The sequence below is a fragment of the Cydia strobilella genome, chromosome 2 (genome assembly GCF_947568885.1).
Source record: "Cydia strobilella chromosome 2, ilCydStro3.1, whole genome shotgun sequence".
Lineage (NCBI taxonomy): Eukaryota > Metazoa > Arthropoda > Insecta > Lepidoptera > Tortricidae > Cydia > Cydia strobilella.
Genome location: NC_086042.1, coordinates 20,999,923 through 21,012,516, shown reverse-complemented (window position 1 = coordinate 21,012,516; position 12,594 = coordinate 20,999,923). Strand labels below are relative to the sequence as shown.

Here is a 12,594-nt window from a genome sequence, read left to right as displayed (position 1 = left end):
GGCAAATAGAACGTCAAAATGATCTTGTTACAGCGAGCCGAGCCGGCTACTTAGCCCGTAGCCAATGATGTTATACGTTTCGTTAAAGGTATTAGGTACACCACTGTAATTAGGGACACTTTCCTTTCATTTGAGATGGGTAATAGGTAATAGCAAAAAGCTTGTAATTAATGGCCCCAAATAATTTGCTACTTGACAGTTTTTTGTAAATAATGTCAATCGATCTTGATTTTCCTGAGGAAATATAGTTGTCAGAATACAATTAATTCTTCAATAAAATGTTAGGAATCAAACATTTATTTTTTTGAAAGTTAAAAAAAATACTAAATTAAAAACCGGGCGGTTGCGAAAAAAATAAGACATACACGTGATAGGTACCAGTTTTTTCGGGGATCTCATTATATTATTCATTTTTCCACTACCTGCTTTCGTCGACTATTTTAGTCAACGAAAGTCGAGTGTACGATATGATGCTTTCTTAATTACGCACAATTAAACTAGATGGCGCTACGATGTACAGTTGGCAATTAATTTCGCGAAGGGCGATATTGTGGCAATTCATTTTTTTTATTGTTGCGAGCGATACGAGTTGGAATCTATCCAGCGAGCAAGTTGCCAGGTTTAAAAATTAGCGATTCCATTTACTTAGTGCTGCCATCAGAAAGGCTCACTATGTAATTTCCAGAACTTATGTAAGTATAGGTAAGTAATCCAGTAAATCCAGTTTATGTGAAATAAGCATTATAAAGATTAGGTATATACATATAGTCAGCATATTGATAGTAACATCCGAAGACCCAAAATACACCTTTGCTGCCGTAGGAATTCGAATGCACTGTGGCATAATGCGCCACTATGAGAGGAGTGTTAGGGTCGGCAACGCGCATGTAACTCCTCTGGAGTTGCAGGCGTACATAGGCTACGGAGACTGCTTAACATCAGGCGGGCCGTATGCTTGCCACCGACGTAGTATAAATAAAAAACTCGACAAGTAAATAATGTATTTTCTATAATCTGATTAATAAGATTGGTCTCTAAAATAATTGATCATTATCTGTCATGAAAATATGATCACTAATAATATAAAAACGAATGGGAAACGGTGGGAGGGCGCTGTACTCCCTACGCGCCTAAAGATTTGCAAAAACACTCTAGGGGTAGGACAAACAAGACCATGTGCTTAGTGCAATCTCTGGTTCAGTTTTTAGGGTTCCGTACCCAAAGAGTCCGCCGCTGTCCGTCCGTCTGTCTGTCTGTCCGTCTGTCACCTGGCTGCATCTCATGAACCGTGCTAGCTAGACAGTTGAAATTTTCACAGATGATGTATTTCTGTTGCCGCTATAACAACAAAATATACTAAAAACAGAATAAAATAAATATTTAAGTGGGGCTATACAACAAACGAGATTTTTTTGCTGTTTTTTGGCGTAATGGTACGGAACCCTTCGTGCGCGAGTCCGGCTCGCACTTGGCCGGTTTTTGTAACTAGTTAAAGTGAAGTAGATACACTACATAAATAGAACGTTTTTTTTTCAGGACAGACCTTTTATTCTGACAACAGAAAATAGTATTTGAAATAATTCAGGTACAAGTTTTTTGTAATTTGAGTATTGATGTTAGTAGATCGTTAATACGTCTACTAAAATATTCTTTGAGAATATACCTCTAAATATTAGCGGCAAATCTAAATTTTGGTGACAGAAAATACACTTTGATTATTTAATATTTAACCATATGTACTCAATTTTATTATAAATCTACCACAGTATAAAATAAAATAAAAAACTCACCTATATGTCTTCATGACTCCACATAAATAAGCACTTTTATTAGATACATGCTCGAGATTTGAATCTAAAAATTGTCCAAGAACACTTAAAGCACCGTCGGATGGAAATTCTTTTAAGGCGTCTAACGCACGTTCGTCCAGTTCGGCGTGCGCTAGCTTTCCAGTCTTATAAATGTCGTCCAGCTTAGCAGCTACCTGGAATACAAAATTAACCCTTCAGTATGGACAATTAAAATTATACAAATTAACACATTCACTGCGAGCCGATAACACGTCATTTTCGCTTTATAGTCAAAAGCGCCTACGAACAGAGAACGCGCCTAGCGGGTCGCTGGCAGTGAATGTGTTTAAAATTAAATACACGGTGGCTAAAAAATAAGTGCATTCCAGCGGGGCCAGGGAGGTTTTGGGATTATACTGAATAACTTTTACTATGTGACCAACCCCGAAATCACAAAAAAAAATTTGGCTGTTTCATACATTTTGACTGGCCCATTTTCTATGGGAGGCTTAATTTTTTTTCGCGATTTCGTGGTTGGTCCCGTAGTAAAAGTTGCTCAGTATAATCCCAAAACCTCCCTGGCAACGGGAATGCACATTTTTTTAGCCACCCTGTATACTTATATGGTTAATAACATAAAAATTGCAAGTACCTCCCTACTAAGCAATATTATTTACTTGTATGTGGACGCTCCTCGATTACATTGAAAAACAATGATATGCAATGAAAACAATGATAGCTCCACATAATAACAGATGCATGAACTGTCATTTATAGTATGCGAAGACAATTCTTATAAGATAGGTATTAAGGCTAATAAGATATACCACCCAAATTGAATTCTAATAAAGTAAGGTCCAATTTACAATAGGATACGTAATACGGTATACGTTCCATTTCAATAAAATATATTGTTGAACAACAAAAGTTGAAGTACTAAGAACTAGATTCCTTATAAATTTAATCAACTGTGTTTACGTTACATTTAAGGTTATTTTTTGTTTTTACCGAAATCGAAAGTGGTAAGCTTTAGGGGTTCTAAAGGGTTCTAGTAAAGTACCTACCTGCGGAAACCCCTAAAAGTGGGTGGAATGACGGGGTTGGAAGGAATGTCAATCTAGACATTTAAAATAGTTATAAAGTAAACACTTTACTGTACGAAACAACTTAATTGGGAGTCTAGTTTCTAATCTAGACAGTATATCTCAGAACTGAATACTTATTAATCGTAAGTGGTCAAGAAACAAAAATAAATTTCAGAGCGTACAGTAGAGTTCATAAATATGTGTACATTTCTTCACCTTAATCCATTGCAATAAGGTGATAAATGTATACATATTTATGAACTCGACTGTACCTATATGTTTTTCCATAAATTCATTTTTCATTCGATAACAAAGCTTTCATCCTGCTGTCATGGTAATTAAATTCTTGTTAATAAACGTTAAGGTCATAAAACGCCTCTGTCCTGATAACATTCAAAATTTAGAAAAAGGCATTAAACTAAATTACCTAGGTAGGTATTAAAAAAATTCTTATAACACCATTTTTTTTATGATAACGCGTTGGGGTTATTTCGACAGGTTTTTGACGGCCTGGGAACGCTTCGGGTGTCGATCGCGCAAGGCTTGTGTGTCGCCGCCGAAATCAGGGGCTTGGCTGCAGGCGCTACCCTCCCCTCAACTGGGCACGTTACTCGACGGTGACTCGTTGCGGGTGTCCGTGGCTCTCCGCCTGGGCTGCGATGTATGTCAACCACACGTATGCATCTGCGGTTCCACGGTAGGTGCTGACGGCCATCATGGATTGAGTTGCCGGCGATGCGTCGGGAGGCATACGCGTCACCATGCCCTGAACGACGTGGTCCAGAGGGCGCTCAGGTCAGCGGGTGTTCCATACGTGCTTGAGCCTCCGGGTCTAAGTCGCACGGACGGCAAGCGGCCTGATGGCCTAACTTTAGTGCCGTGGAAGAGAGGACGGTGCTTGGTCTGGGACGCTACGTGCGTCAGCGCACCTTCGCCGCCTCTCATATCAGTCATATCAGTCGCTCGGCACGCGCGGCCGGAGCAGCGGCTGAGTCTCAGGCGGCGGTGAAGCGCCAAAAGTATGCTCCATTGGGCTCGGGGCATATTTTCATCCGTTTTGCGGTGGAAACGGCGGGCCCAGTGCTGGCGCTGCTGACGCGAAACATTTTGTGCATGACATAGACCGTCGACCTAGGCAAAAGGGAGAAGACCCCGGCTCGAATCGTTTCTGGTGCAGAGGTTGTCCATAGCCATCCAGCGGGGTAATGCCGTGAGCATTATGAGCACTTTTGCACCGGAAGCGATAACGAACGGATTTGACTAATAGTTACTTCATGTAATTATACTATTAATTCATTTTAATTCAGTTAAATGTGTCAGAACTATGGTCTAATCTAATGGACTTTTTAATAGGGTTTGAAAGTTTCATTTTATAGATAGACACGTAAATATTGCAAAAAATAATATTTTTTTAAATAAAAAATCGATTTTAATTAGTTGTGTTTAAATTTCGCGCAAAAACGGACCAAGCTGTCAGATCTTGATGAGGTAACGATGTGATAAACAAACTGCTGTCAGTGCCACCTCTGGTGGTCCTCACCAACTAGGTTTGACGGGGTTGCTTGACGACCGCCATCTTGGCGACATCGAGTCGGGATTAATTTTTTGTTTTTGCTCATTAACGTTGTTTGAAGTGTAATACTGATAGCTTATTATGCAGTAAACTAATGAAGACGTGTGCGGATAATGAAGAATTAATCTAGATACGAGTTTATCCACCGTTTTGGCGTCAACGCCAAGTAGCTCCACGTGGCCCTTGTATAGTCGCTATCGCTATACAAGAGCTCATAATATCACAACTACCGAACAACGTCGTGCTCTAAGAGCATTTGGTATTTCTACCTCTAACCGTATCTGGATAGAGCCCTAGAGGCCATAATTGTATTATTTATACTTTTACCGTACACTGGCTGATTTACATCAAGATTGAAGAAATATAACTCGATCCCACGTGGATCCCACTTTGACGTTGGCGAAATCATCGACAGTATCGATGGAGCCATTCTACATAAAGATTGATTGATTGAACTAGGTTTGACAACTTGTCTGTGCGTGTTTCTCACAACGTGACGTCACGCGCTCCGATTTGCGTTTGCAGTCACGTGATGCTGGGCATTATTTTAAATACTTTTAAATTATTTTTAATTAATTTTTTACGCATATTTACACTTACAAAATATGATTCTCAGCATTCTAATATTCCCTGCTATGGTAAAAACATAACATTTTATATATTCACGATTCATGTTAACATTCCTATTGATGATCTAGATACAAATTATCTATATATTATATACTATCTATTACATACTGGTATACCTACCTATGTACTGTGAACTACTACTATGATAATTCCCTAGTCACAGTCTAAACATCTTTGTAAAAAGGTAATGTAGGATTATTATAGGCCTTACCATATCATTTAATTAAGGCAAATGCATACCCCCCCAACCCATAAGTATCCTAAAGCAAAAGGAAAAAACATCTGCAAAATTAAACAACTACCTCTACTTAAGGAATGTTATCTTTAAAATGAATGAGCAAGTGAAGTGGAAATTTTCAATGATCAATAAAGGCTGGCATTTAAAGATCTTGCTGCCTACTGAAGGTCAACATGAGGCTTGTCTTGTCACTTAACAATGCACAGACAAGGAAAACATGATTATGCCATATGCACAGACTAGGGGCACTAGGTATTAAAATCTTAATGTTTTACTATCTGTAGAATATTCTACAGGTCATCCAGCACATGGCAACCATTTTAAAATAACAATATTCAGTATCTTGAGGTTGTACACTGTACAGGTAAACAGATAGGCAAGAGGTCAAAACAGTAACCCCAGTATCAAAGAGAAAGTTTGTATCTCAGGGAGATAGTGCAACAATTCAGACAGTTGCCAACCTTATAATACATTTGGATTCTTTTCTTTTCTTTCTTTATTTATTCTAGTTACTTATGTTTGTGTTTAAAATAAAACGGTTATTAGGATATTGTCAGAAAGTGGCAATACACAATAAGTACCTAATATAACTTTTCAACATTCAAAAGCATAGGTAGGAAACCTGTTTAATCTTGAATGTTGAACACCAAAAAATAAATAAATTACCTAGTTCCTGTATATTTATAGTGGCCACATAACACAATGTCAGATGTGAAAGTAAAAAAAAATACTATAGAATATAATTTCAAACAGTGGCAACACATTGTTTCAAGTAAGTAGATAATTTCATGGTTATGAAAAAAAAGGAAGTATGTATCTTTCTTATAAAAATCTATTTCCAATATTTAACAGAGTACCTATACCTATAAGAAAACAAGGATAAGGATGCTATAAATCTTGTTAGATTCTTATTGGAATGAGTTACAGTTCTACTGGAAGGAGTTAAAGGTATAAGACATTATGATCAATAATGATTATGCTAAGGTGAACAACATTTAGCCCCAATTATGTATCAGACTTTGTTCTTAATTCTAGAAGGTATTATGTTTTCTGGAATGCCAACGTAGAAAGAAAAAGCGCAACCCACTCTATATATTTTACATCAGCAACTGTTTTGATATGTATATATAAATCTTTTATTAGCTGTGTAGCATTGTAAATAAATCACAAATCATAAACATGGTGTGATACATTAACTACTACCCTATTAAATAACAAAAACTGATACATACATACACATACTATACATATACTGATACACTTGGTGGTGTAATGTATACATATACTGATGTATACATTACACCACCAAGTACAGACACACCGGTATACCGAGTACACCAACAGAAAAGTTAAAATATTAATATTGAAATTTAAGCACTGTTCACGCTTCACTTAGTTTTTCTAGTAAAATATAAAAATATTAAATAAAATGCTTACCTTGGGGTCTAAGCCATAGTCAATTAGTTTGCGGTAATCTGGTGTTCGGCCAATGTCGGAGTCCTTTCCGGGCACCTCTTCAATGGAAATTTCTCCATTACCCTCCGCCATTCTGCACATTTATTAAACTTTTGTACATACAACACACTTGTTTCTGAATATTGAGGAGCTTGAAATTGAATAGTGGGTACTCTAAATCTATTTTTGGAGTACATAGGCTAGTTACTCAATACACTTAGAAATTATTTTTTTCCATTGCTGGTCTAATGATGTCATATAACAAAATTCCAATAAGCCACGCTAGTGAGCAGTGCTGACTAACAGTAAATCGTAAGCAAAGACACATGTAACTTTGTGTAGATGTGAACTTTGGGAAAATAATATTTACCTTATTTTGTAATTTTTGTAATTTTGGAAGAAATTGACAATTCTCTAATCGTCCGAAAAACAAAAAAACAAATGCTGTTCAAACATATGAAACTGTGAAACAATGGGATTGTGCACTCCTCATTCCATCCGGGTGAAGGTAAATTTCAAATAGCGAATGCGCGGGTCAATGCATTCTTATAGTGAAGTGACACGTTTTTATTTGCCTAAAAACAAAAAATCGGTAATATGTCAAAAGTCTTAACAATGTCCCTAAACAATAACGGGGATGCCAAATCCAGCGGTCAATGACCGAAATAACACATCAGAGTAAACTGTGACAGTTCTTTATAAACTGCTACACACATCACTTTCGATGGAATAATCACTTTATAACACTTTTAGAACTCCTTTTGAGGCGATTGACAACCACTAAAAACTTTCCGCGCATGAAACTTTGCTGAATGCAAAACTGCAATAAGTTGAGAGTGCAACTGCATTGCACCCGATAAGAACCGGCCGGCGCGCGCCACTATTTCCAAATAGAATCCAGTTAGAATCACTGCAGATTATACGGAAATATTTAAATCACCATTTCACATAAACACTTTACAAATAATTCTATAGGAAACACTGTACACTAAAATAATTACCTATTAATTTTGCTAGTTGGTGGCCGAGACAGATATGGCGGCACCGCGCGACGTCAACGTGACCGCCAATACGGGGTTCTCATAACGACGCGAGCGGGATATGCAACGAGGAGTGCATTCAAAGTTTCAAAGGCACTTAATTTGTTTATAAAGTTTTAAAGAATCTCTCTGTTTTAAGCCTAATTTGCGACCGCAGCAAGAGTAAGATATTTTTTATTGCACAGAGAGTTTTTGCAATGGTTGCGAATAATTTTGAATGTGAAAGAGCGCGGCGCGTCGCGCAAGGCTGCCGGCCGCGAGGTGAGACAGGCAACGGCAAGACGGCGGCGAGCGAGAAGCCGCGAGTGAAGGGGGGAGGGTGTTGCAACCCGCGGTGCAGGCGTGCAGCAGCGACGCCGCACCGAGCTCGCCTGCATACTTGCATATACACGCACACTCGCAAACCCTCTGACCTTCGTTACTCGTAATCGATTCACTGTCCTTTGTTATTATAATAGATCCTTTGGTCAAAATTTAGCACCTCAGTTTCTTTATGTGTTACTTTATTTGAAGTTTTGTACACTGAAAATAAATAAATAGTTTATTTTATTTTTTTATAGCTTAATCAGTTGATCACTTAAACATTGAACTACCTACTTTCTTTATGAAGATTATTGAATGCATTCAGCATTATTTTACTAAATATTCCAACTAGAATCTTGCAAATAATTAATATAGGTATTTGACTATTTGCGAATTGGAAAGTTCTTTCGGTGTCGCAATTTTTTTAATCTTATTAGTATGAAGTATCATAAAACATCATCTCCTTAAATAGTAGTTTATTAATTAATTTAGATACCTTTGGATAAATTCATGTACTATCCATACTAATTTACTAATATTAAATGCGAAAGTAACTTCTTAAATTAAATATAATAATTACCTATGTGAAAAAAGTATAAGCTAATTTTATATATTATCTAAGTACGTATTGGTAGAAATAACAAGGTTGTTTTACCACTAAAGCTACATGCCTATTCTACAATTACAAAAATCACACGGTCACTAATCGACGTCGTCCAATAGAAGAACAAGGTTCATTACTCTTTGATATGGAAACGAAGGGATAAAAGAGTTAATCGCAATAACCCCTTGCTTTAGTTCGCTTACACCTGCTGATCAGCGAAGCCGTATGTGTTCAAGATCCGAGCGAGACACATTCACATATTTAAAACTGGCCTTCGTACTTCGCTTGTATGTGTAAGAAACTCGGATCTGTATCCGCCGCATTATGTTGGTAGGTAGGGCGGCTACTGCGGGTGCTTTGCTTTATGCGGACGAGGTTTCAACCAACTGTCAGCGCCACTATCACCCTTACTCTCAAGTATAATTAAAGTTTAAAATAGCTTAAAAGTGAATGCAGACTCTTCCTTAACAAAGAAATCGACTGAAGTATGTAGCAGCACTCCGTAAGACACAGACACACTTCCTTTCTCACATTTTCTTGATATCAATAGCATTAAAGGTTTAAAGTGCAGCGTTAAAACGAACTCTTGTTCTGTTTCCGGCGTATGCCTGAGAGATGCTTGAGAAAGAATCCTTTAGCTCACTTTCAATTAAATAAAATCTTTAGCATGCAAAAACAGCGGGTACAGTACCGGCCAATAATCTCCATGTTTTTACGGTATAACTTTTTTTATATTTGTGAGTGACTTCCACCTCACTGCTTTACGTTGTCTAGTAATATTCCTTTATGAGAAAAATTGGTCTGATGTAATAGTTTATTCATAGAGGTTTTTTTTAATGTATAGTTATCTTAATTTTTTTGCTAGAGGTTTTTTAGTAATATGCTGAGTATCCTATTGTAATTCACAGTATTTCATTGCAATATTCATCATATATTTGTATAAAATGACTAGTAAAATATGCAATTACAAACTAACCTATATTGTTTACTCTATACAAAGCTTATACAAAAACACTCAAAGGTGATATATTATTGGCCGGTACTGTAGGTACCCTATATTTTTAAAGTACCGATAGTCAGCTCGATTCGTAAAGATAAAATAAAAAATCGGTACTGGTCCTGCAGTACGACATCCAACACTATTTTTGAAATTTGACAGATTCCTAAACTACTTTTCTTTCAATGGAATTTTTGTATTCAGCCAGTGTAAATCAGTGTAAATACAGTTAAAGAATGTTTAATATTCATTTAATATTTGACTTTATTTACGTGTTTTATAGTTGATCAAACCAAATTGTCAGTAAATAAGAACAAAAAAAACTATAGGTACTCATCCTTTTCTTTTGAGAGCTAATAGTTTGTCAAATGACTGTCTCATTTCAAATATAGACAGAGAGAATCATACTATCTTTGTCATACACTAGTACTAGCAGCCAAAAGAAAAGGATGAGTATAGTTTTTTTTTGTTCTGATTTACCTACTGACAATTTGGTTTGACCAACTATAGTACTAGTGTAAGACAAAGATGGTATGATTTTCTGTCTATGTTTCAAATGACAAACAAACCTCCTCCTTCCTTCGTCCTTTTGACAAACTATATTAGTAAATATATAATATAAAGTTGGTCAAGCAAATCTTGTCAGTAGAAAAAGGCGCGAAATTCAAATTTTCTGTAGGACGATAGTCCTGCGCGCCTACTTTTTTAAATTTGCCGCCTTTTCCTACTGACAAGATTTGCTTGACCAACTTTATATGCTTTAAGTGTAGTTTTATATGCTTCCGTGCAATCGGATAGTCATGTTTATTTTATAATATTTTTTATTCCCATAGTTGTGCCGTGTCGTAGGTATTTAAAGAGAATAAACCTGTTAGACCAATATAAGTCACCAACGATTCCGATAGCACACGCAGTGCAAGTGTAATTTTAAACGTCAAACTTCTATCAAATTATGACGTATAAAAAACGCCTGCACTGCGTATTATATCAAAATCGTTGCAGACTTTTCTTGGTCTAACTTTTTTCTTTAACCAAAAACGTTTCTTGTCATACTTATTATCATAGTCAGGTGAGGTTGTATCTGGTTGTATTATAGTATATACTTTTATACAATTTATACAGAGATTATACATATTTGTCTATAGGTTGTATGACTGGTATGTCACATCACGTAAGTAAAATAAATTTTATAAGTTTAACCTATTAATGTAGGTACTTGTCATTCATAATAAATAACACTTAGAAGTACTTATTTACAAATACCTACTTTATGTTCAGTAAATACCCATGACTATAGAAATAGGTACTTAATACTATGTAATCATAACTGACAACTCCGCTCGCCGCCTATAAGTACGTAAGTACTTCTCTACAGTATTCGCGATAAAAGTACATTGTGCGTGTATTAAATACAACAGGTTCATTGACCTGTGTCGTTTCGCGCCGTATGTTGCCGAATTTTTATTGTGTCTGTAGATTTGTGGGTCGCGCACTAGCTGACGTCGAATTGGGGCCCACCGGATCAGACTAAGGTGACGTCACCGTCAAATCAACCTAGCCGGTGAATCTAGTTCTAGATACCGCATTCACAAAACGCGTACTACACATTTAAATAGTTGCCCTAATCTAACTGGCTTTGAATAGACCTACTCTCGTCATCGTGCCTATCATGTGTCGAGGTCAATGCTATTTGTTTATTTTTTGCGAATTCAAGGGCGACATTTAGCCGATGCCGATTCCGTCTGTGCTAAAATTGTTCTGTATAACGTAAAGGCGTTTTTCTGCGGTTAATGTGTTAGTGCAAGGTTTGTCTGACGCAGTTAAGGCGTGGAAGACTCCCATGCATTGTCGCAGAGGTTCTTGACCTTTTGCAGTGCGGCTTCGCATATTCAATAGAGAGCAGATAAGTTTTATTTTGTCTTCATTATAGGTATGCGCGACCATGGCTGCGTTAGCATGTTAAGATTGGTAAGTAATATTATTACAATTGTTCCACAGTTATGGCAAAAATCATGTATGTACCTATAGTATAAAAATTACACATATTTTTAATATGACTTGATATGATTAGATTTTTGATATGGTCCGATTTTTATACTATTTACTTAAAGGGTTACTGCACTTGTTTCCGTCCAGCTCTAGTTTCCGTCCACTTAATTGACTGAGTTGCTACAAAGAATTGCGTAAAATTATAAACTTACCATACCGCACAATTTGCAATTCTGAATGTGTCTAAATGTCTAAACAATAGATCTATCTTCATAATAAATATAATAATAATAGGGAATTAATTAAATTATTAAACGATCAGCCGTTTTTAAAACTCTTATTCAGCAAACAATAACCAATATCGATCTGCTTCAGTTATAATTTATCTGCTTAATATAGTTGAGCTGAAATAGTTATTTTTGCAACAAGAGAGGAAAGTTGGTTTTTCTTGTGAGTGTTTTTTTGAGTCCCGAGAAAGCGAAAGATTCTATAATTGAATCACGAGCGAAGCGAGAGACTCAAAAACACGACATGTAAAAAACTTTGCTCTCGTGTTGCACATATAATTTTTCACCTCAGTAGTGAGAACATATTAAAGGTTAAAATGTATTTCGAATTACCTACACAGAGAAACAAAAAAAACGAATTTGTAATAGAAGTATGAAGTGGTAGGGGCCCATTTCTCGGATGATATTAGTCTAATATTACTAGTGTGTTGTCATGTTAATAACCCATACGATTTGACAGTTCGTGGACTAATAATATTAGTCTAATAACGCTCGAGAAATGGGCCACTTCATGGCCTTCACTAAATTAAAAAGCTACTTTGTTTCACTCCTTTTTTTTTTTTTTTTTTTTATAGAGGGGAAAATGCCTTTCGCATACCACCC

General features: G+C 36.5%; 1 protein-coding gene across 9 annotated transcripts in view; it reads right to left on the bottom strand.

The window, feature by feature from the left end:
• Positions 1-8,184, bottom strand: part of LOC134753925 (heterogeneous nuclear ribonucleoprotein R-like) — a 42,630-nt gene extending 34,446 nt beyond the window's left edge. For 2 of the 9 annotated variants that reach the window (XM_063689904.1, XM_063689942.1), the window contains exons 1-4: positions 7,773-8,180; positions 7,142-7,346; positions 6,754-6,865; positions 1,791-1,984 (exon numbers count right to left, since the gene is read on the bottom strand). In XM_063689904.1, the coding sequence (XP_063545974.1) occupies positions 1,791-1,984; positions 6,754-6,864 (305 nt within the window). In that variant the 5' untranslated portion in view covers position 6,865; positions 7,142-7,346; positions 7,773-8,180. Of the gene's footprint in view, positions 1-1,790; positions 1,985-6,753; positions 6,866-7,141; positions 7,347-7,772 lie in introns of all 9 variants that reach the window. The other 7 variants (XM_063689931.1, XM_063689972.1, XM_063689912.1 and 4 more) reach the window with 6 other exon arrangements.
• Between the last annotated feature and the right edge of the window lie 4,410 nt (positions 8,185-12,594).